At 41.1% G+C, this 25,438-nt stretch overlaps 1 protein-coding gene across 1 annotated transcript; it reads left to right on the top strand.

Moving 5' to 3' along the window:
* The first annotated feature begins 2,996 nt into the window (after nt 1–2,996).
* STT3A (STT3 oligosaccharyltransferase complex catalytic subunit A) lies at nt 2,997–24,412 on the top strand. Its single transcript, XM_069565124.1, has 18 exons — nt 2,997–3,372; nt 5,420–5,546; nt 6,336–6,396; nt 8,719–8,840; nt 9,221–9,366; nt 10,892–10,982; nt 12,145–12,251; nt 12,909–13,073; nt 14,295–14,475; nt 15,283–15,438; nt 16,368–16,459; nt 17,134–17,289; nt 17,562–17,750; nt 18,703–18,819; nt 18,936–19,038; nt 21,835–22,023; nt 23,078–23,193; nt 24,134–24,412. The coding sequence occupies exons 2-18, from the start codon at nt 5,459–5,461 to the stop codon at nt 24,170–24,172; spliced, it is 2,118 nt and encodes a 705-aa protein (XP_069421225.1). The 5' UTR covers nt 2,997–3,372; nt 5,420–5,458; the 3' UTR covers nt 24,173–24,412.
* Nucleotides 24,413–25,438: the final 1,026 nt, after the last annotated feature.

The following is a 25,438-nucleotide window of genomic DNA, read 5'->3' on the forward strand; positions in this document are numbered from 1 at the left end:
ATACCTGAGGTTATTGATACTTCTTCCGGCAATCTTGATTCCAGCTTGTGCTTCATCCAGCCTAGCATTTCTCATGATGTACTTTGCACAGAAGTTAAATAAACAGGGTGACAAAATAGAGCCTTGATGTACTCCTTTCCCGATTTGGAACCAGTCTGTTGTTCCATGTCCAGTTTTGACTGTTGCTTCTTGACCTGCACACAGATTTCTCAAGAGGCAGGTCAGGTGGTCTGGTATTCCCATCTCTTTCAGAATTTTCCACAGTTTGTGGTGATCCACACAGTCAAAGGCTTTGGCATAGTCAATAAAGCAGAAGTAGATATTTTTCTGGAACTCTCTTGCTTTTTTGATGATCGAGTGGATATTGGTAGTTTGATCTCAGGTTCCTCTGCCTTTTCTAAATTCAGTTTGAATATCTGGAAGTTGATGGTTCATGTACTGGTGAAGTCTGGTGTGGAAAATTTTGAGCGTTACTTTGCTGGCATGTGAGATGAGTGCAATTGTGTGGTAGTTTGAGCATTCTTTGGCACTGCCTTTCTTTGGGATTGGAATGAAGACTGACCTTTTCCAGTCCTGTGGCCACTGCTGAGTTTTCCAAATTTGCTGGCATATTGAGTGCAGGACTTTCACAGCATCATCTTTCAGGATTTGAAACAGCTCAACTGGAATTCCATCACCTCCACTAGCTTAGTTTCTAGTGATGCTTCCTAAGGCCCGCTTGACTTAGCATTCTAGTATGTCTGGCTCTAGGTGAGTGATCATACCATCACAGTTATCTAGGTCCTGAAGATCTTTTTTGTATAGTTCTTCTGTGTATTTTTGCCACCTCTTAATATCTTCTGCTTCTGTTAGGTCCATACCATTTCTGTCCTTTATTGTGCCCTTCTTTGCATGAAGTGTTCCTTTTGTATCTCTAATTTTCTTCAAGAGATCTATAGTCTTTCCCATTCTATTTTTTCCCTCTATTTCTTTGCACTAATCACCAAGGAAGTCTTTCTTATCTCTCCTTGCTATTCTTTGGAAGTCTGCATTCAGATAGGTATATCTTTCCTTTGCTTTTCACGTCTCTTCTTTTCACAGCTATATGTAAGGTGTCCTCAGACAACCATTTTGTCTTTTTGCATATCTTTTTCTTGGGGATGGTCTTGATCTTTACCTCCCATACAATGTCACGAACCTCCATCCATAGTTCTTCAGGCACTCTGTCTATCAGATCTAATCCCTTGAATCTATTTGTCACTTCCACTGTATAATTGTAAAGATTTGATTTAGGTTATTACTGAATGGTCTAGTGGTTTTCCCTACTTTCTTCCATGTAAGTCAACTACAAAGCAAGCTAAAGAATAGCATTATTTGAAACAATTATGGGATTGTAAAACGTTTTTCTGAAACAACCAACTCAAAACTTTTGGTGCAGTAAGTCAGGAGGGAGAAGGATTAACTGATATGCTGAATGTTCATGTATAATCTCTGGGTCTATAATAACTATAATTCCCCCCCCCCAACTTTGCCATCCTGAGTTTTACTTGTAGTTCAGCCTTTCCCTATCAATTGATATTAAAGAATCATCCTAAAAATAGGCTTAGATTAAAAAAATATATATTTTGCTGGGCCATTTCTTAGTTGCAGCATTCAGGATCTTTACTTGTAGCACTGGAACTCTTAGTGACAGCATGTGATCTAGTTTCCTGACCAAGGATCCAACCCCAGGCCCCTACATTGGGAATGTGGAGACTTAGCCACTGGACCACCATTAAAGTCCTTTGAGTTAGATTTTGAACTTCATTCTTTAGTTGTATATTTTGACTTCTGAAAAAATTGACTTAATTTTACCACTTGGAAACTTAAACATATTCCCTTTAAGAAACAGGTTCAGTAATTTTAAAAAATTGAGAATCTTGATATCTTAATGTTCTTGAAATGGTATGTTTTTTCATTTAGAGGAATCTTTCTAATTTTAATTCATTAAAAAAAAAAACCCAACTCGTTTTGAAGAAGCATTTACTTGAAATTCTGCGTTTCCTTCAGGTTCAGCTTCAGTTTCCTTCTGTTAATAAAATTACATTGAATACATTATGAAGACAAAAAGAAAAAGCAGATCTATTGGAACATGACGTCCTGGGGTGAACCTGGCCATGTGAATTTTGTAAAAAATACTCATGATGTTGAAGCACAAATTTCTTTTTTTCAAGCAGTAATTTAATATGCTTTCGGTAAGTTTGGCCGGTTGTACTCAGTACTGTAATTGCCAAAGAGAACGGAGTACACTGGCACTAGATTTACACAATTGCCAGATGCTCCCATTTTCTTCTGTGTGGCTCTTGTTAACTGACGTCTCTAGGGAGGGGAAGTGCGTGTCTGAGAGGTGATAGAACTGGTTGCTGAAACCGCCCCTTTCCCTGCCCTCAGCAACGTTTCTTTGGGTGTGAGGAGTAAAAGGGGGCAGTTAGGACAGTTTTCAGTGGCAGGTAACTTACAAAGGGATAAGCAAAGCACCGCCAGGCTGCAAGCTGGTTCCAGGAAGAAGCCTGTCTATAACTTGGGAGGACTGCCTCTGCCGTCCTGGTGGACGCAGCCCGCGCGTAAACTCTTCCACCGAAACCCCACGACCCCTTTAGCCTAGGCATGCCCATTCACGAATAAGGGGCTTAAGAGAAATGCCTCGTGGTATTTGCAGGTCTCTCGTCCACCGCAGTTCACCAGAGCAAGGTCAAAATGACTCTCCAGCGAACTGTCAGACAATATCCTGTACAAGATGTAACAGTCTGGATTGTGAAGCGCTTGACTTTTCATTGAGAATTATTTAAAAATTCTTCTCACCTCTCCTTTAACCTTATATTAAGGTAACGTCAATTTCTACCTTTTAAAAAACAAGACTCTCTGAAACGGAAGCGGACGATCTCAGTTCAGCTTTTGAGGATTTGCAGTTTCGGCATATGCCTTTGCGTCGTTTCCGCTTCTTGTCACGTTACTGGGCTAAACGCGCCGCATCTTCCGCCCGCGACCCCTTCGCGGTCCGCAGACCGACACGTCACTGCTCGTCCCTCAACCAAACTGCTCCCAGGGTGTTCTTTCCGCGCTCGGGCTCTCAAGAGCCGGCCTATCACGGCCGGGCAGTTGGACGAAGTCCCGCCTTCTGGCTACTAAGTGATATCTGTATTGTCCAGTTAAAACGTGGGAGCGAGGCTGCGTTCACGCCTCCGAGGCTGACAGACAGTTCCAGAACCCTATCGCTCTTTTCAAGTGTCGGATTGTACCTGAACTAGCCAATGGGGAGCAGTCCCGGAGGCGGACCCGGCGCTGCCAGGGTTGGGTGCACCGTTGAACAGATGGCAGAGGGAGGCGAGCGGATTCCTGAGGAACGCCGGTCAGGTGAGAAGGCCTTGGGATGTAACTTGAGGATTAGCGGCAGGTGCAGTCCAAGGCGTTGGTGGGACTGAGCGAAGCGCAGGAGGTGCGGCTTTAATGGCGGCGGCCGTGGCCGCAGGCACAGTCTGGGGCCTTGCAGAGGAGGGGGCGTGGGACGTAGTGTGAGGGGAATGGAAGGATGTGAGGGTCTGGGATGGGTCGTGCACTTAGGCCAGGTGGGCGTGGGAAAGATGGGGCTCTGGCACCGACTAGTCCTGGAGGGGGTGGCGTTTAGGATCCTTACGTGGTGGGGTGTCCCACGCCGGGTGGTGCCGGAGGTGTTTAGTTCTGGGTAGATGGGAGACGAAGGGAGGGACCTGCGGTAGTGGGCAGAAGTGGGGGAGGGAGGGACAGGCGTGAGGAAGCGTGTGGGCAAGTTGGGAACTAGAACCAGTGAGACAAGACGCCGCACTTTGCAGGCACAGTTGAAGTGGAGGACAGATGCTCAGTGTTTTAAGAAAAGTGTCTTTGCCATTAAGCGATGTGCGAACACGACCAGTGAGCACAGTATGGAAACTCCCTTGAGATCCTGGCCTAAATTACCAGCTTCTTTACTCCGTTTTCAAGGAAAGGTTCTAGTGCTCTCATTTCCTCGGCTTAGTCGTCTAGGCATGTGGCTCCTATCAGCTCAATAGTGGTAAGTTTTCCTATTTCAGGCGTTGGAGGAAACAAGTACAGTCCTGAGAGATGTAACTTTGTTATGGACTTCCTAGAGTTAGGTGTTTATTTTTGATTGCAAGGTATGGTTTTCCTTTGGGACTATAATTAAAAATAAATGTACAACTGCTCCTCTGGGACAGTTAATTATGGAAAAAGATGCTTGAGTCCTTACTTTTGGAGCTAGGAATATATGATTCTTCATGCCCTCCACCCTACTTTTTTCCCTCCGTTCCTCTAGTAATAGTTGAGGGATCCAGGAGGGATCCAGGTTCCTTTTATTTTTTTTTCCTGCAGTCTTTAGTGTTGCATATTCTTTATCACTTAGCCCTTGACCAGCTTATGATTTAAGAAGGTAGGGCTGTTTTAAACAGAAATAGCTATGCTCCTACTGAATGCTGATAAAATATAGTCCATCAAGTGATCACCGTTCTGAATGGTCTAGAGACTACTTCCCTCCTTCAACATTTTATTTTAATCTAATACCCACCCCCTGCCATACAGCTCAATCTTTTTTTTGCCTTAGTAGGAAAATTTTATTTTTTTTACCCTCCAGATTATTATCTGGTTCTGGCTCTCGGATCAGTGGCTTAAATCAGCAGTGTCAGTTACAGGATGCTTTGAGACAGCTGATGGGAAGTGGGTGTAGATTTGAGCTGCAGTTAAAATGTGATATAAGAGATTGAAAGTGCAGTGATCTCTCTGTGTGCCTCTCCCTCCCCTCCTGAGTGCATGACTACTTGTATTGGTGAAGAGTCCTGCGCTCTAGTTGACCCTGCAACCCCACTGGGATGTGGAACAGAAAGAAGCTTGTAGCCAGAAAGTTTGCAGCTGAAATTTAGGGATGTAAACGGTGCCGATGCAGTCATGACTTCTGTTTCGCAGCCTTCTGCTTTCACTTCTGTGCTCCTTCCCTGCTTTCTTTCATACATCCCTGCCTTTTCTTAAATGCTGTGTTTCTCCTTGTAATTCTTCTTCTCTCTGTTTTCAGTCCTTCCTGTTTGCTTTGCCTCTCTTCCTCCGACCCTCTTTTTCTCTGTGTGTTTCCTCTATACTCCTGTCGTAGCACACGATTGCCAGGTGTGCTCCTTGGTAGCTGCAAAGACCGAGAAAGAGAGTCATGGTGATGGGAGTCTCATCATTCCTTTCCATCCTTGACTTACAGCTCTGACATGCCGGCTTCCTTGTCTGTTGGTCATAATTCAGGCTCAGCTTGGGTCTCAGTTAGTCCTGACCCTCTCTTGTGCGTTCACTACTTCCTTTCTCTGTGGTTCTCTCCCACCATAAAATATGAAAGTGAATTAGCTAAATTGAAGGTGTTTGGTATCTCATGGTCTTGGCTCTCCGCTTTCAGCTATTTGACTGTCCTCTGGTGCCGCCCATTGATGTGAAGATGACCAAGCTGGGATTTTTGCGGCTGTCCTATGAGAAGCAGGACACACTTCTGAAGCTTCTGATTCTGTCGATGGCTGCTGTGTTATGTGAGTGTGCATGTGGCCCTCTCTTTCTTCAGGATATGGAAAGGAGAAAGTTTTGAAGGAAAAGAAATTAGCAATGGCTTTCTTAAATGCTTTGCTTTTCTTCCAGCAGATTGTAATGTGTTCTTTTTTACTGTTCTCAACCAGTAGAATTTTGTGAAATCAAAGAAACACAAGGATTGTAGAAGTTTGGACTAGTGATCATCTGGGAAAGAATGGGAAGCGTGCTGTGTTAATTTTGGTTTTTCTTAGAACTGAAAGTGGTACCAGAGACCCTGGGATACTGAGTTTTGTAAAAGATATTTGTCTTCTGTAGTTGCCAGTATTTCTGAAAAGTTTCTGAAAGTCTTTCTCAGTATTTCTGAAAGTCTTTCCAGCACTTATTCTGTTTTCTTAGGTTTTTCTTGCTCTTCATGAGTCATAAGTAGTCTAGATTCCCCACTTCTTAGTTCACTCCCAAATTAAGGTTGTGGGAAGGGGAGGTCAACGTTTGTAGAAGATAACCATGTAAATTAGGTGCAACACTGGTAGGTGAATGTGTTGTTATAGGCCTTAATAATAAGTAGTTAAATGTGTCCTACTTCGGTGGAAATGTGGGGATTATTGTCACGGGAAAATGAACTTCCTTGTTTCTTGTGTGTGGGAGGGATGGATAAATACTTTATTCAGTCATTATTTTGTACTTCCTGTGACCTCTGTGCGAGATACTACTACTGTCTGTGTAACATTACTATCTGCTATTGTTTTTCATGGTATATTGCCATTAAAATACTACTTCTCTGTTTTGTGCAGCGTTCTCCACTCGTCTCTTTGCTGTCTTGAGATTTGAAAGTGTCATCCATGAATTTGATCCGTGAGTACCTTTGCTTGGTCTGGTATTTCCTTCAAGAAGCATTCAGGTTAATGGGTTTCAGATTCAAATTCCAGTGAACTCTTGGTAAATGGGGATGTACTTTCTATGCATTTCTACAATGGTCCCCTTTTTGAAACATTTCCAGTGGAATTTGAGACCAGTTGAGTCTCTCAAACTTATAAAAAATGAGAGAGGCCTTGCTGGTGTGTCTACCTATTGCTTAAGACCTGGATAAGCTAAGAGAAGTCTGACTTCTCAGCTTGGTCAGCACTTAATGGTACAGGCTAAGGGAAAGGGGACTGGGCCTGGTGGGTGTTTGAGGCTCAAGAGAAAAATCAGAGGTCGTAAACTTGAGATCCATGACTTTTTTTCTGTTTAACAGTTTGTGTGGTATAAATTGGGTCTGTCAGTTAAGTTCTAAGACATTGAGGAAAATTTAAAGTTGTGATTTTGATTAGGGATTTTATTAGTTAAAAAGAGGCATAGGTGAAAGACATTTACATAGCTTCATTCTGTTCTAAGAGCTGTTGTACAGATTATCTATAAATCTTCACAGTAACCCTATGAGTTGGAGGTATTAGTGTCCCCTTTTTACAAATGTAACCAGGCTGGCAGAGGCCATTCAAGGTCACATGTATAGTAAATGTTACATTTTGGTAAATGTTACATGTATGGTAAATGTTACACATATAATAAATATTACATGTATAGTAAATGGAGGAGCCAAGATTTGAATTGAGGTTTGTCTCTGTTTCTAGATACTGGAGTAACTTGTATTACTGAAAGTTAAGGCTTCATTTAAAATTTAGAGAGCTAGAATCATAGATTCTTGATGCATCATTGATATCATAAAGATAGAATATTAGGCTTATAGAACATTGATTCACGTTTAATACCCACATATGTTTGCAAGTTTGTAATATTGTTTTGGGTAGATATTTGAAAGCACTTTGGAGGCATACAGTTATCAATTTTTTTCCCTCAGGAATGAGATAACTTATATTCTTTTGGTTCTTGATCGCCAGTATGTTAGGGCTTTTTCTCACATCCTCCAGATGCGTGAACATCGAGATGAGATGGTCAGGGAAAGCAAGAGTATCTGCCTGTAGTCATAGAGACAGAAGGGATGTACAGATCATGTGATTTGACACTTCCTTTTGCAGAGCAGGAAACTGATGCCCAGAGTGTGACCCCAGGCCAGACCTTTTCCCACTAACTCGCACTTCCTCTGTCTCTCTCTGCCGCTTCTGCCATTAGGTGAAGGACATGATTCTGACACCTGGTGACTGCCTGCTACCCCTATCCTTTCTGTCTCCCTGACAGTTACCAAAATAACATTCATCAGAATAAATAGGATAGATATCTATGCTATCTGCTACTTTTCTCACTTCAGCTGCTAAAAGTGGACTGACCAAGGAGGAAATAGGGTTAGAGGGGTGGGCAGGAAAGATAGTTAGTCATGATCATCTTTAGTGATTAAACAGTTCTTTTCATTTTACTTATTTGTTTATATATATTTTATTTGTAATAAATCAGTTAAGATATATGTAATACATATAAATAAATTATATGATGTTTTATATATATATACATAATATATTATTTGTCTTTCTTTTTACTTTTTAAATGAGAAACTTAAGGGGCTTCATAGCTTGAGCCTAAAGAACTGTGTTTTTTTGTGTATAACTCTAAGCATTTTGTATCAAATACTTGTCCTGTAATTTTTATTTTTATGCTACCATGTAGGTGGCATTCAGAACTATTTTAAATAACAACATGAGTAGATCTGATTACAAATTTAAATACTCATTAAGAGGTGTGTGTTATGGAGTAGACTAAAAAATGTTCATCCTGCATCTGGTGTTACACCCACATCTTTAGAGATGCTCCTCACTTGAAGTTACCCGTGTGTCCTCATGTGTGTTATGGAAATGTTCTTTTGTGTGTTGCTGTGAGTCGAATCTATTGGTGCCCACATCTCAGCTGTCCTGTCTTCTGAGTGCTTGAATCTTCTGGCTGGGGCTGCTGCCTACTACATGCCAGCCTGGTGAAGTGTCCTCTGTTTAATTAGCCTCCAGTTGCGTTTCCTTATGAGAGAAGCAGCGCTTTAACTGAGACAAACACGGAGCTGCAAATGAGGAGACTTGTGGTAACGTGAAGTGATTTTCCTGCTTCAAATACTTCTGGGTACCAAACTGACTTTGATTGGAGTAATGAGAAGTTCCTCAGTGGTGTAACCCGAGGAGCCAGATTCACTGTACATTGGGGCAAATGCTTGGGTACGGGGAGGAGCAGACACAGTTCTTCACTGTCTTGCTGCAGGTACTTTAATTATCGTACCACCCGGTTCCTGGCTGAGGAGGGATTTTATAAATTCCATAACTGGTTTGATGACCGGGCCTGGTACCCTTTGGGACGAATCATTGGAGGAACAATTTACCCAGGTGAGGGGAACAGGATTTTTCTTTTCCTTACAGCAGTAGCTTATTTGTATGATATGGAACAGTGTGTTTTATTTCTAATATCTTTGTTTTGTGACCCTTGTAATTCCATTCTGATTACAGATTCCTAAAAGTCGATCCTATGTAGAAGGGAGAACGTGTATGAGAGAGTGGGGGTGGGTAGCATTTCATAAATCCTGGACTTCTGATTGAGTCCACAGGGTGGAAATTTATAGGCCTCGTGCAGCTGCTGTTAGTGTTTCTGGTGGGTTGTTGAGACCTGTGTAACCACAGTATTGATAACTTGGATTTTCCCTTTCTCTTTCCCTTACGCTCTTTGTCTTCGGAGGATAACCTGTTGGCCTCTCTTCTTCCTGTTGCAGGCTTAATGATCACCTCTGCTGCAATCTACCATGTCCTCCATTTTTTCCACATCACCATCGACATTCGGAATGTCTGTGTGTTCCTGGCCCCTCTCTTCTCTTCCTTCACCACCATCGTCACGTACCACCTTACCAAAGAGCTCAAGGTGAAGGATTTGGGGTGACAGGAGTCTTGGGAATGGATGCTGTTGAACCTCTCTAGTAGATGCTAAAGGGTGGGGGACTGAGAGCTCAAGAAGGGCAGGGAGCTAGGGGCTAAAGACAGCTTTTGTTGAGCCGAATTGCTAGTTTCATCCTAGTCCCTCCCTAGAATATGTGGTGTCTTATCATTAACAACTGTTTGTCCATATAAGGGAATGTTTGAAGGTCAAATATAAATTGCTGTATATGGAAAAGGAATTTTTGTGTTAGTTTACTCATCACAGGACTGCCTTTTTTTTTTTTTTTTGGCTGTCTTTATTTTTGGCTGCAGTGGGTCTTCATTGCTTTGTGCAGATAGTGAGAGGGGCCTGCTTATTCATGGTGGCATCTCTTAACCCAGAGCCCGGGCTCTAGGCACATGGGCTTCAGTAGTTGCGGCTCGAGGGCCCTGGAGTACCGGCTTTATGATGGCGGCGCACGGGCTTACTTGCCCTGCAGCGCATGAACCTTCCTGGACCAGGGATCTGACCTGTGTCTGCAGCATTGGCAGGTGGATTCTTACCCACCAGGCTACCAAGGAAGTCCTGGAAAAAAAATATTTAAAGTGAGATTTAGATTTTGAATCTATTATCGCTCGCAATCTAAGGGAGAGAAAAAATAGCTACAAGATATGTTCCAAAACAGTTAGTTCTTCCTATTGGAAATGGACACTTAGCTTAACAATTATTTGTTGATTTTTTAAGAAACATTTATTTTAAAATTCTGAAACCACTTGGCTCTTGTAATTAGAGTCTGTGATATGGTCTCTCCTTCCCCAGGTTTCTGCCTTGCTGACCCTGGCTCCTGGGATGTTATTCTTTGTGGCTGTGGTGTCAGGGAGATACCTGAGAGGTGCTAAATCAGTTGGAGGGCTTGGGAAACTTGAGTTTAGTTTGAAAGTTCTTCCATCCTTCTCCTTGCTGCCCTATTCCAGATTTGACTCTTATCAACAGACAGGTCCTTCCTCTTTCGATGTGTGAGTTATATTTTGTTTTTCCTCTTTCCCGAGTTCACAGATTGACTCGGAATATTCCAGCTCTATTATCTAAGCTGGCATCTTCAGTCCACTGTAGATTATCACCTCTGTTTGTTGACCTTTTAGCTCAAATACTTAGGTCTTCTTTGTGTATGCTTGCATAGCTTTTAGGGATGTGACTGGTGTTCCTGTGGTGTGCATATATTGTTGGGGGGAACTCAAATCTGGGGGTATTCCAACCCAGCCGCCCGTTCTGGGGCAGCATCTGACTGATCTCATGATTTGTCTGTTCTTAGCACATGTATGCTCAGTTTCAGACTCAGTACCATGGCAGGGAGGGAACTGGCTGTGAAGTGTGTAACGTTCTTGTGCTGCAAGCATTCCTAGCATCACATCTCCCTTGCAAAGTGTCGAACTATTCTCTGGGCCCCGTAGAAGCAGATTGGACTAGTGGATCCTCTCCTCTCCCACAGCTGTATTGGTGTTGACTTCCTGTTACGTCTCTTGTCTTGCAGGATGCAGGAGCTGGGCTTCTTGCTGCCGCCATGATTGCTGTGGTTCCTGGCTATATCTCCCGGTCTGTGGCTGGCTCCTATGATAATGAAGGTACGACTTAAAGTTCACCTTATTATCCAGTAGAGCTCTGTGAAGGGTAATAGAATCTGGGTTCAAATCTGCTATTCAGCAATAGCAAAAATGGTATCTGGGTGAGAAGATTAGAAGTGGGCAGGAAGGGACCTCAGACTGTTAAGTTTATATTCTCTCTCTCATTTTCTCAAGAAAGGTAGCTGGTAATTTTCCTTAAATAAGGCCTCTGGCTCATCTCTGTATCCCTAAAAGTAGAGTTAGGTTTTAGGGTTGGATGGGTTTCTGTTACTGTTTATTCGCTCAGTGGTGTCTGATTCTTTTGCAGTCTCATTTACTGTAGCTCACCAAGCTCCAGGGTTGAATGAGACCGTTGTTTTAACACTGTAATCATTTGCTTTATTTTAGATGAAAGAAATGGATATTCTTAAAACCATAATGACTTTTATTGACTTATTTCCAAATCACTCTGTATTTATTGAATGTTATTGGTAAAACAGTGTTAGGTATTACAGAAATAGTTAATGAATAAGAGTATTGGCTTATAGTTAAGGAATTACAGAGATAGATAATGAACACAATAATTTAGCCCATAATCTATTAATGCAGACCTATAAAAATAAATCTAATGGGCAGATAGTATTGTATGCTATGAGAGAAGTATGAACAGAGTACTTTGGGAACGCAGTGAGAGAAGAGATTCCGATGTGGGGATCAGGGAAGGCTTTTTAGAAGAAGTTGTGTTTGAACTGGGCCCTGAAGTTGGAACTACATTAGGCAAATATTAAGGAGAGAGGCAGTCAGGGCATAAAGACCAGCTTGTGGTCCAACGTAGAAGCAGGGTGGTGCTTGATAGTATGGGATATCATTAGGACTCAGATAGCAGGTTCAGTGCCTGAAAAGAACAGTAGCAATAATGACCAACACTGAGTGCTTGCTGCAGGCTAGAATTCTGTTGCAAGTGCTTTACATGCAGTGGTTAAATTTGTCTTTATGACACGTTTATGAAGTAGACACTCTTATATAGGACTCTTTTTTTCTTTTGCCAGAAACTAAGGCAAAGAGATGTAGAGTAATTACACTGTTAATGGGTGGTAGGTCTGAGATATGCAGGGAGTTTGTTGGAGATCAGTATTTAATATCCCAGTGTGGCCTTCTATTGAATTTTGTGTTCTTTCTGTAGGGATTGCCATCTTTTGCATGCTGCTTACCTATTACATGTGGATCAAAGCAGTCAAGACTGGTTCCATCTACTGGGCAGCAAAGTGTGCCCTTGCTTACTTCTACATGGTAACTCTTCACTCCCTTCTTCCGGGAGTCTCTCTCTGTCTGCATACCTGTTGGGATCTACTGATGTAAATTGGAAGTAGCTCTTGGGGTTTGAGACCATAGAGCAGAGGACAGAAGCTTTATTGTCTTTTGTGTCCATACAAAGCCTAACCCAAGGCAGGCAGATGATAAGATAGAGGAAATTTTTTTTAATTTTTAGAGGTCTCCAGATACTGTATTTCTTATGGATTATATTGGTTGGCCAGCTCTCTTTTCTGATATGTTTCCCTTAAATTTTTCCTTTCCTAACACATTTTTTTCTGTTCAGTCTTTCATTAACCCTGAGACTTCTTCCCTTAACTGTTTCCGCTTGCCCACATTTTGCATGTATCCCTAAATCCTCCATGTGACCTAATAGTAGGTCGCATCCAGATTAACGCCGAGGGTTAGGGGCCTTTTGTTTTGTGGTCACAATGACAGGAGCCATATAGAACAGAGGACTGAGTTTCAGTAATGGGTTTAATTGGATTTTCCTGTTTAAAGAAGTCAGTTACTTAAACTGTTTAAACCACTTGGCATTAATAAAGTTTTTGGTTATCATAAATAGGTGTTCTTTAAAAAGGTCACAGGTAACAAGGAGGAGTGCTGAGAGGAAGTGTCCTTTTTCATCCTTCCTAGGTCTCTTCCTGGGGAGGTTACGTGTTCTTGATCAACTTGATCCCCCTTCATGTACTAGTGCTGATGCTCACAGGACGTTTCTCCCACCGGATCTACGTGGCGTACTGTACTGTCTACTGCCTGGGCACCATTCTTTCCATGCAGATCTCCTTTGTGGGTTTCCAGGTGAGCCCTAGACTGAGTGGAGCTTTTAGTTTCTTCCACTTTTTTCCTAATCATCTCCAACTAAATTGATTTATCTTGGATTCTGTTGAGGATGTTGAAACTTACAGGTCTGACCTTGGACTGCTTGTGTTAACTGAAACAGCACAATCATTGGTCAATAAAGTCTGCCCCCTGAGAGTGTTAATATTTGTTCATGTAGTTTAATTGCTCTTAAGTTAGCTTAAGTTTGGGGAGAAGCAGGGCTATTTTGGTAGAACTGAGTTGATGTGAGTGATCACAGTTATCTTTTTCAGTCCTTCTTAATGTGAATGATCCCATTCAGTAGTAATGACCCCTGAACTTGTTAATGGGGCCAAGTAATTAAGTCCTTTAGGAAGCAGAACATAAACCTTTTAACCACATTACTCCATCGGATTAAGAGACAGCTATTAAATCAGAGGAATGATGCGATATGTGTGATTTTTCATGTAAAATTCTTATGAAAAGTGGAACCCTTATTCAGCTCAGCAAGTATTTCTTTGCTTATCCCCTACAATGTGCAATTTGCTAATAACTGGGAAATGTAAAAAGTAAAGATGTGATCCTGGTCCTTAAGGAAGTCTTGCTAGGAAAGACACCCATGTAGCTCTCTGGGATGTAGTGGTCCTAGAAATGTAGTCCTGGACCAGCAGGCTCAACAGCATCAGGTAATACATTAGAAATGCAAATTCAGGATTTGAGTCTACTGAGTTTCAGAAGCTCTGGCGGTGGGGCTCAGCTGTCTGTGTCTAAACACCCCCTTTTCACTCTACCGTGATTATGCTGCCCAGTGGAGTTTGAGAACTGTTTGTCTAAGTTACAGGAGAGATCCAAGGTGTACAGATATAGAGGAGAGCTATGGATTTCAGCTTGGCAGAGTAGGAGGCAATAGTATTTGCTTGGGGCCTTGAATGATGGGAATTTTAATGAATGCAAATTTTGGGAAAATGAGAAAATTACAGTCGAGGCTCAAGAAATAGCCTGAACAAAGGCCAGACATGTGATATTGATAAGAGTATGGTATACTTTGGACTCCAGGTATTCTGTGGAAATGTGAATTGGACCCTCCCCTGGATTGGCCCTAATTCGTTGGTAGCTTCAGAACTCACTGGACCCTTTGGTCTGAACTTGGTCTGGATAATTCAGGTCAAGGCTGGACCCGTTGTTTTCGTGACATTCTCACACATCTGCTTTCACCTACAGCCCGTCCTTTCATCAGAGCACATGGCAGCCTTTGGGGTCTTTGGTCTCTGCCAGATTCATGCCTTTGTGGATTATCTACGCAGCAAGTTGAATCCACAGCAATTTGAAGTTCTTTTCCGAAGTGTCATCTCCCTGGTGGGCTTTGTCCTTCTCACCATTGGAGCTCTCCTCATGCTGACAGGTAGGAAAGACTTTTAGTATTAAGTGTAAATGGGTATGAACATAGCATAAACTCCAGAAAACATGGGTTGTTTCTTGACCACAGGAAGATGCATTCTTTTTCTCCCATTTCTCTTGATTTCATGCATATTAAATCCATATTATACATTCAATCCATTTGTCAGCCAGTATTTGGATTCAGCAAAGAAAGAAGATCTTATTAGATCAGTATTTAATCTCAGAAGATTCACACTTGGTAACAGAACTATATTTACCATGCTTATCTTTCTCTTTTTTTCTTTTGTCCTTTTCTTTCCTATTGGTATATTGGTAGGGTAGGAGAAATCCTAACATTGTTTGCCCTACAATATGACTTCATCTAATCCTAAATGACAGAGCTATGTCGGTTTAGTTTGGTTAGCATGGCACATTTTCCTCACGTAGATGTCTCAGAGTCTAATTTGATTTTGCCCAGGACTCTGTATTATCTAATTCAGAGCAACATTGGAGGATAGCCTGACTTAGTTTATAGCATTGGCCTTGGTTTGACCAGGTTTAGTCTAACCCTTCCAGGAAGCATTTCCAGCTTCTTTCTCTGAGTTTACATACAGCCTGACTTTATTCTGCTGACTGTGCTGACATAAGTACTCTCAAATTTGAAAGAAAGGAATCAATGAAATTCTCAAGGTATTCGTGCCATTTAGACAAAAACCTAGTCTTGCTTTGTCTCAGAGAATCTTATTAAAATGGAAAGTTCTGATTAGTTAGGATCAGATATTATTTTGTTTCAGAAGTAATTGTGAAATATTTGTTGCCTCTTTGCTGCCAGGAAAAATATCTCCCTGGACGGGGCGTTTCTACTCGCTGTTGGACCCTTCCTACGCTAAGAACAACATCCCCATCATTGCCTCTGTGTCTGAGCATCAGCCTACGACCTGGTCCTCGTACTATTTCGACCTGCAGCTCCTTGTCTTCATGTTTCCAGGTCTGTCTGCCTTGTTCCGAAGTGGTCTTCTTTGTAAGAATTATTTGATTCAAAATAAGTAAAATACCCCCATCCTTATATTTGTATTGTTTTTGTTTTTTGCCTGTGTATTTATGTGGTACAGACGATGGCTAAACATGTTTTTCTAATATTTGAAGCAGAATGGAAATCAGTTGAACAATTGCAGATACTGGCAAGTTCAGAGTCTCACAGTTTTCTGTTCAGTTATATTATAAAATTCAACCCTAATTCAGATTTTTTTTTTTAGTACTTCTAATGTACCCCACCCCTCATCCCTGACTCCTTCCCATTTATCTTCTTGATAGTATTTTGACAGTAGGCATAGCTGATTGTAAAGCCTCTTCATCTAATTTACCTTCTGGCTAGTTCAGAGATAACAATTTACCACTGGTAGGGAACTTTTTTTTAAATTGAAATAACTTTCTATTTTTTCTTACTATGAAAATAAGTTGTCTTTTGTACAAATAGAGACAAATATTAAAGTTTCAGGAGTTCTCACCACACACCTGTTGCTCCTGTTAACACTTGAAATGTATATTCATCCAGTTGTTTACTGATTAAAAGTCAGATGATAGAGTTTTTCTCCTGACTTTTAAAATTTTATAATCATAATTTATGTTATTTAGGAATATGTCAGTGAAATAGTGTTTAAGATACAGCATTTGTTAATTTTTTAAGTACAGAGGTATGTAAAGAAGGTGGCAAATGGTCCATAAACTTCCGTAGCAATATTTTAATTGATGTGTTTTATTCTGTTTTATAAATATTCTATAGTTAAATACCTCCTTTATGTTGGACATTTAGGTGGTTTCAGATCTTGTGCTATTTTAGAGTGCCATAGTAACATCTTTGCAGGTATCTGATTGTTCTTCCAGCTCTTCACTTCTTTTTTCCCTTTATTTTTGTAGTTGGTCTCTATTACTGCTTTAGCAACCTGTCTGATGCCCGGATTTTCATCATCATGTATGGTGTGACCAGCATGTACTTTTCAGCTGTAATGGTGAGGAATGCCCTCAGTCTTGGTGAACCTTTCCATCCTTGACTCTGGGGGTTTTCTTCTTCCCCCGGCATGGGAGGATTCAGTGCTGACAATTGTGCAGAGGCTTTCTTCTGAGCACTTGAGGGGCTGAGTGGTAAAGCTGCTCACTGCTGTTGACCCTTTCCGGGGATGTACAGGGTACTCAACATTTTCTGATTGTGAGGCCCACCTTTCTTGGATTCATACCCTTGTGTCAGGGAGAGGCCCTATGCAGGTTCCTTCCCTGCTCTTGCTAGAGTCTCAAAAAGGGACATGATATTTTTTTCTTAAAGGCTTGGGTGCTGAGTGCCAGGTTGTTAAAAGAGAGGAGAGATTTTATATATTGCAGTTAAGACAGTGCTTCTCAGACTTTTTTGGTTCCAAACCACAATTAAGAAATACTTTTTATAGCCTACAATTACTCAGGATGTATATACATTCGTACATGTAGAACTGGGAAAGAAAAAAAAACTTTAAAAACCCACAGAACTTCTATTTTAGATGTGTCAAGTATTTTCTCTCCTATTTTGTTCTGTTCCATTGACAGACCATGTTTGTTGAAAACCCCTAAACAGAGGTCATCATCTACTAATAGGTTGAAATCTGTAATTTGTAAAACACCGATTACATTGTGATGTTGCTTCCTGTTTTTTTAGGTGCGTCTGATGCTGGTGTTGGCGCCTGTTATGTGCATTCTTTCTGGCATTGGAGTCTCTCAGGTGCTGTCCACTTACATGAAGAATTTGGACATAAGTCGACAAGACAAGAAGAGCAAGAAACAGCAGGATTCTACCTACCCTATTAAGAATGAAGTGAGAAGCAACACACAGAACAGGCTGGGGGAACTGCGTGTGCTGTGTGCGCGCGTGCTTGCGTGTGCGTGCAGAGGTGCAGGCATCTGTGGGGATTTTTTTGAGTGAGGGGGAGTAAAGTGGAGCACTGTCCCCAGAGGTCAGAATTAGTTAATATAGCCTCTGACTTATTTTGGTTCATTTTTTCTAAATCATTGACGGTCTGTAAGAAGCTGTTCTGTGCTATTGTAAATTTAATTTGGTTTATGACATAGTTGTTCTTCCTTGTCTAGGTGGCAAGTGGCATGATCCTGGTCATGGCTTTCTTTCTCATCACCTACACCTTTCATTCGACCTGGGTGACCAGTGAGGCCTACTCTTCCCCCTCCATCGTGCTGTCTGCTCGTGGTGGAGATGGCAGTAGGATTATTTTTGATGATTTTCGAGAAGCGTACTATTGGCTCCGTCACAATACTCCAGAGGTGAAAGTTCGGGAGGTGTGGGACTGTGGGGTAGGAAGAAGGGAAAGGCTTTTGCTGTTATAGCGAATCAGATAGGTTTTAGATGGTAGAAAGCTTGGAGAAATGGGCACTATAGAACCTGGTGTTGAATGGGCCTTAAAGGTCAGCCTCCACTCAAGTTAGGATGTCTTCTGTAGCAGCCCTTCCTGGTTCAGATTATCTGCACTCTGCTTGGACACTTGTATTGACAGCATGGTGATATTCTTGTGAGGTAGGCCATCCCAGTTATAAAAGAGAAAGGTTCACAGTAAGTAATGCATGTTTATTGCAGAAAAATCAGAAAACAGAAGCGAAAAACAAAGACACAGATTTTCTATAAAGGATCACCTGATGATAACCACTTCTAATATTTTGGTTTTTACCTTTGGAGCATTTCCTTTCCAGTAGCTACCGAGATTGGCAATTGTGAGTTAGATTCTTATAAGAATTTCTTTTTCTTTATTCGTTATATCCTGTGATTTATCCCCTCCCACCTCCTACCTCCTTTCTTTATAGGAACTGATTTTTGTGATATTGTTTATGATCATTTTTTATGATGATCATTTCTCTGATGACACCAAGCTATTTATTTGGAAATATTACACAGCTCCCTACACCTCCCATGCCAGTATGTTCATTTTTATAAGATTATCTGGAATGAAAGTATTGGTAATGCTGGATTGTATAATTTGCATTGAAATTTCATTATGGTATACAAAGGTAGGACCAGGTGCCAAGATTTATTTTCTTGTTAGGCATGCGTTACTCTGCAAAGAGTCAGACACAATTGAGTGACTGAACTGAACTGAACTGATTCTGTAAAGATGTTAATTAGCTGTATGTTAATTCCTGTCAGATGCCCTTCCACTCCTAGTATTTGATTTTTGGAGTTGGTGAGACACTTGTAATTTCTATTTCTCATTCTTCTTTTCAGGATGCGAAGGTCATGTCATGGTGGGATTATGGCTACCAGATTACAGCTATGGCGAATCGGACGATTTTAGTGGATAATAACACATGGAATAATACCCATATATCTCGAGTAGGCCAGGTAAGGTGAAAGGGTCATTTGAGTATTTGATTCACAGGGTCTCATGGAAATACTTCTCCACGAGGGATCATATGGCCTGGAATTTTGCTCTGAGAAATGTGCATGTGTTTTTCCAGGCAATGGCATCCACAGAAGAAAAAGCCTATGAGATCATGAGGGAGCTTGATGTCAGCTATGTACTGGTCATTTTCGGAGGCCTCACTGGGTATTCTTCAGATGGTAATGAACTTGATTATATTTCTAGCTACAAGGCTAAGAAAACTAGATGAATCTCCTACTTTTCTATCCTTTTACTAATCTTATCAACATATTTTCTTAGTTGATACATATTTGCAACTTGAGGTTTGGTTATTTTGATTTTTGTTTCAAACAAGTAGGAAGTAGATGTAGAGAATTCTCATGCAAGTATGAAAAGTGAAAGTGTTAGTCACTTCAGTCATGTCTGACTCCTTGTGACCCTATGGACTGTAGCCTGCTGCGCTCTTCTGTCCATGGGATTCTCCAGGCAAGAATACTGGAGTGGGTAGCCATTTCCTCTTCCAGGGGATCTTCCCAACCCCGGGATTGAACCGGGTCCCCTGCATTGCAGGCATATTCTTTACCATGAGCCTCCAGGGAAGCTCCATGTAATTATGGCATGCTGTAATTGTCTGAAGACCTAGGAATAGTTCCACAAGCAGTGAACAATAAAGAACATAAGGCCTCTGAGAATGAGCTTAAGAATTAGCATTTTTTAGTGGGTTTAAGCCATAGAATCATCTCCCAACTTAAAATGTTTCTCGTATATATGTGTGTGTGTGTGTGTGTGTGTGTGTATACATATGTATATGGCATATGTTAACCATGTTCCTTATAATTATTAGCAAATCCTGTGGTTAGAAGAATCATCCAAATATAGTTCTCTGCCTCAAAAAAACCTTGAAAAACTTAAAGCAATACCTGTTTCAACTTTAAAAGGTTAAACACTTCTGAAAGTTTATAATAAAAATGGTAGTCCTCTGGTTCTAAACCACCTTATAATATCAGTTCCCAGGAAAATTATTCCTTTAGTTATTTACTTATATTCATATTTCTAAATAATATGTATATTCTATTCACGGATCGATCATTTTAGATACCCTTTATCAACTTCTTATACTAGATAAGGAGTTTAGTTCTCTGTATTTACCTCTCCTCCATTCCATCTTGCATCTTCTCAGTAGAGTTAATGATCAGTTTTTGGTTAAATCCAGATAAAGCCTTTTCACAATCATGACTAAATAAATACTGTGTACTGCTGAGTCAACCTGTACACCGTGGTTAAACATTCTTATCTAGAATAACTTGTTTTCCTGCAGTTAATAATTACCTCTTATTTCTATCTTAATTTTCTTTTGACTATATGGTTGCTTCTTAGAGATGTTCAAATTTTAGATTATATCTGGCTTCTGATAGGGACAGACTTACCAGATTCACCTGGATAGAATGTGTAAAGTGTCAGTATAATGTAGTAAGACTAGTTTCTATGTGTGTCTTGTACAGGCAGAGGAGGAATGACAATAGCTGGGATGTGTTCCCGTGGACTTGCACTTTCACAAACAATTGCTTCAGCACTATTTGGTTATGTGTGACTCTAGGTTTTTTTCTTATTGATAATAATATATGCAAATAGTACAAAAAGTTTTTTTTGTATGTATGTTTGTGTGCTTATGTGTTTGTATGCGTATGTATTTTTATATATGTGAATGTATACCCATAGGTGGTAGAAATAGATGGTTCCCTGACATCTTTAGTATTCCATGAGACATATATATATCTGTCTACCACATTTTCTTATTAGGTCATCTGTTGATAGACTGAGGTTATTTCCATTTCTTACTTGTTTTGAGTAATGCTGCAGTGAATACTGATTTCTCTTGGGAATAGTGATTTCAATTCTTCTGGGTATATATCCCAAGAAATGGGATTTCTGGATCACATGGTGGTTCTACTTTGAATTTTTTGAGGAACTACCTACTGATTCCTATAGTGTCTGTACCAATTTAGATTACAACCAGCAGTGCACAAAGATTCCCTTTATTTAGCATCTTTACCAACATGACTTTTATCTTTTTGACAAGAGTCATTCTAGCAGGTATGTGGTGATGCCTCATTGTAGTTCTGATTTACCTGCGTGCATGCTCAGTTGCTCAGTGGTGTCTGAGTCTTTGCGACCCGTTGACTGTAGGGCATGCCAGGCTTCCCTTGTCCTTCACTGTCTTCTGGAGTTTGCTCAAACTCATGTCCATTAAGTTGGTGACGCTATCCAACCATCTCATCCTCTTTTGCCCCTTCTCCTCCTGCCCTCAATCTTTCCCAGCATCATGGTCTTTTCCAGTGAGTCAGCTCTTCACATCAGGTGGCCAGAGTATTGGAGTTTCAGCTTGAGCAGCAGTCCTTCCAATGAGTATTCAGGACTGATTTCCTTTAGGATGGACTGGTTTGATCTCCATGCTGTCCAAAGGAGTCTCAAGTCTTCTCCAGCGTCCCAATTCAAAAGCTTCAATTCTTCAGCACTCAGCCTTCTTTATGGTACAACTCTTACATCCTTACATGACTACTAGAAAAACCATAGCTTTGACTATACAAACCTTTGTCAGCAAAGTGATGTCTCCGCTTTTTAATACACTATCTAGGTTTGTCATAGCTTTCCAAGGAGCAAGCATCTTTTAATTTCATGGCTGTAGTTACCATGAGCAGTGATTTTGGAGCTCAGGAGAATAAAATCTTTCACTTCTACTTTTTTCCCATCTATTTGCCATGAAGTGATGGGACCAGATGCCATGATCTGAGTTTTTTGAATGCTGAGTTTTAAAGCAGCTTTTTCACTCTATTCTTTCACCCTCATCACAACGCTCATTAGTAGCTTTCTTATTTTTATAACTTTTGAGTTATATGGTACTGTATGCCATTAGGAAAGTATTAGAAATAGTGAACTTTCATTATGTGATTTAGCTGTAGCTACCTTGGTGATAAAGCAATTTTTTCTTCTTCTAGACATCAACAAATTTCTGTGGATGGTCCGGATTGGAGGGAGCACAGATACAGGGAAACACATCAAGGAGCACGATTATTATACTCCAACTGGGGAGTTCCGTGTGGACCGTGAGGGCTCTCCAGTGCTGCTCAACTGCCTTATGTACAAGATGTGTTACTACCGATTTGGACAGGTTTACACAGAAGCCAGTAAGTGATTCCTGAGAACCTTAACAACAGTAAGAAGAGTAGTAGCTAACACATACAGGATATTTTTTATATTCTAGGCACTGCTCTAAATGCTTTATTTCTACTAATTCATGTAATGCTTACAGCAGTCCAAAAGACTGATGCTAATATTATTCCCATTTTATATGTGATGAAATTGAGGTACAGATAGGTTCCTTAACTGCACAAGGTCCTATAACTAGTGCTGAGTCAGGTTAAACTCAGGCAGTCTGGCTCTAGAAAAGTCTGTGCTTTTATTCATTACTTTTTATTACCTCTCAGTAAAAGGTGTTATACTGGAGAAAGGATTATGAAAGAGAATAAGAGGGAGAGGGTGGGATGATTTGGGAGAATGACATTCTAACATGTATACTATCATGTAAGAATTGAATCGCCAGTCTATGTCTGACGCAGGATGCAGCATGCTTGGGGCTGGTGCATGGGGATGACCCAGAGAGATGTTATGGGGAGGGAGGTGGGAGGGGGGGTTCATGTTTGGGAACGCATGTAAGAATTAAAGATATTAAAATTTAAAAAATAAAAAACTAAAAAAAAGAGAATAGAGTATGATAAAGGACTTTACATTTCTTCAGATAAATTGAAAGGAATGTGCTTAGGTTAAGTCTTTCCTTCTGACTCACAATTTCTTGGTTCTGCAATTGGGACTGTTTTGTGGATGCAGGCCTGTGACATCTGGAAAGTTCTTCTCTGTCCCCTGGAAGGGTTACTGGTGTGTCCCAGAGGTCCTGGGTGGTAGTCCTCAGGAAAAGAGGTGCTTGGAGGTCAGGCCTCTGTCTTTTAGAAGAGATAACCTCCGTGGACTCTGCCAAGCACCGTCTCGAGGAAGATGTGAGTTAGGATAGCACTCAGTTTGCCCTTCCTGACTGATGTCCTTTTTTGTAGGCCCTACTCTCTACACAAACTGCATGCTAGGGAGTAACATTCCACTGGGATGCTTTACCACATGGACTTACTGTTTCCTTAGGAAATGAGCACTGTAGAAAGAAATTTATAGTCTTTTTTTCTCCGTTTCTAGAGCGTCCACTAGGCTATGACCGTGTCCGGAATGCTGAGATTGGGAATAAAGACTTCGAGCTTGATGTCCTAGAAGAAGCATACACCACAGAACATTGGCTGGTCAGGATATACAAGGTGAGCAGGTGTTACACTGTGACAGCAGCTCTAGTGCTTAAAAATAGGCCACGTATTTCTAAAATAGGGATATTTCTGTGTCTGAAAAATAGCCTGCTTGGAATTTTTCTTTTATTTTAGATTGTTCTTAGTAGACACCCCAGTCTGCTGTCGTTCTGGCAGTGGTTGCAGTGATATTTTCCCAGTTGGAGTTAGGCTTGATCTGCTTTAGTGATTATCAGGCTTGAGGGAGGTAGTAGGAGAGTGTGTGTGTTGTTTGAACTATGTTTTCTTCTCTCCCACTGAAGAATTTATGGCACAGAGAGTCACATCAGTTCAGTTCAGTCTCTCAGTCGTGTCCATGGACCGCAGCACGCCAGGCCTCCCTGTCCATTACCAACTCCTAGAGTCTACCCAAACTCATGTCCATTGAGTCAGTGATGCCATCCAACCATCTCATCCTCTGTCGTCCCCTTCTCCTCCCACCCTCAATCTTTCCCAGCATCAGGGTCTTTTCAAATGAGTCAGCTCTTCGCATCAGGTGGCCAAAGTATTAGAGTTACAGCTTCAATATCAGTCCCTCCAATGAACACCCAGGACTGATCTCCTTTAGGATGGATTGGTTGGATCTCCTTGCAGTCCAAGAGACTCTCAAGATTCTGCTCCAACACCACAGTTCAAAAGCATCAATTCTTCAGTGCTCAGAGTCACATAGAAGTGTGTTGTATCTCTTACATAAGAAAAGGTTGAGAACCTTTGCTGTATTTGGAGGATAGATCATTTACACAGCTCCTCACAAGATACCCTGAGAAGCCCAGCAGAGAATAGCTAGTCTCATACCAGAGCCAAATCAGGGAGCAGAATCCAGCGTAACCCCTTCCTGTCTGGGTGAACCCAACTCAGTAGAGCTCTCCCGTGCTGACCTGATTGTATACGTTAAACTGATACCTTTGTGTTGCAGGTGAAGGACCTGGATAATCGAGGCTTGTCAAGAACATAAATGTTACGTCTGGTTCTGATCTGCTTCGCACTGAGTGCGTCCCATTTAGGGCGCTGAAGACGGTTTAAAAAATATGCAGTTTATAAGAACAGAGCGCGATGAGATTAGAATTGTCTGGAGGTTTTGCCCTGGGCATTGTGGGCTGGGCCAAATGGAGTGATCTTTATAATTCTGAGCAGGTTACCAAATGAAATGTCATGGCTTTACTTTGGTCAATTAAAGGGGGGAATTTTTTTTAAATGTGCCTTATTTGTTTTGACTTATAACTGACTTGAGGAAGCCTAAACTTTATGCCAGGCTGGTAGAAAGACAGAGAGCAGACCTCATCTGTGGTCTTAACTCTCTAAATGAGCCATGTATGGGGCATTCTGTCATTCTCTTTCTCTCAGATCAGGAAAACTATCAAGGACTAGCCGATCCTACATATACAAACAATTTTGTCATTTCAAAAACTGCAGCACTTAGCCCAATGCCTTGCACATAGTGAGTGCTCATTAAGCATTTACTGAATGAATAAAAGTTCACGGGTCCAGAGGAGTGCCATTTCTGGGCAGGAAAGGCAGCTGTGTTGCCATCATGTCTCTGTTCAACATCGCTTGTCCTTAGCGGTGCTTTGACTACAAGGGACAGGAGGTGGCTACCCAGACCTGATCACACTAGGTATTTTTGTGTGTTTTTATCTTTGAGCAGGAGTACATCCAGGGAAACTAAATCAATAGTTTTGAAGACTTAAGGCAAACAGTACAGTGTTCTCAATGGAAAGGAAGACTCTCTTCCAATGTATGTATAGAACTTGACGGTCAGTAGGTGTTCTTGAATTAGCTGACTTGTAACCGTACATATCTATTTGAAATCTCGCTTTTCAGCACTCTCACTTATCCATGGTATATAGTCCATGTCTCTGCTAGTTTCCTTGAGCTTGTGCACTCAGCCTGTTGGTTTTACCTAAAGGTGAGCTGCTTTTGTCCCTTCGTCTCAGCCTCTTTATTATTACATCTTACTAAGAAGCTCTGTGATCTGGTTTTGAAGGCCTTGCCAAGTTAGCTACAGAAAGCACAGGAGTCCCATCATATTTAATGTCAGGACAAACAGCCTTATGTTCAGTTATACTAGGGTATTTTAAGACTTACATCAGTGATGTATATAAACCCTTAGTTGGAAAAAAAAAAAAAGGTAACTCTTTACTGTTACCTGTTTAAGAAATAGGAGCAATGACATGACTTTCAGATAAGTCAAAATGGTGTTCCTAAAGGTATGCTCAGGTCT

This window comes from Ovis canadensis, chromosome 21 (genome assembly GCF_042477335.2).
Source record: "Ovis canadensis isolate MfBH-ARS-UI-01 breed Bighorn chromosome 21, ARS-UI_OviCan_v2, whole genome shotgun sequence".
Lineage (NCBI taxonomy): Eukaryota > Metazoa > Chordata > Mammalia > Artiodactyla > Bovidae > Ovis > Ovis canadensis.

Excerpts from the sequence above, each read along its gene's own strand:
- STT3A (XM_069565124.1), top strand. The coding sequence starts at position 5,459 with ATGACCAAGCTGGGATTTTTGCGGCTGTCCTATGAGAAGCAGGACACA. Across the intron at positions 16,460-17,133 it reads TGTACTTTTCAGCTGTAATG|GTGCGTCTGATGCTGGTGTT; the intron begins GTGAGGAATGCC and ends CTGTTTTTTTAG. Across the intron at positions 17,751-18,702 it reads TCCGTCACAATACTCCAGAG|GATGCGAAGGTCATGTCATG; the intron begins GTGAAAGTTCGG and ends TCTTCTTTTCAG.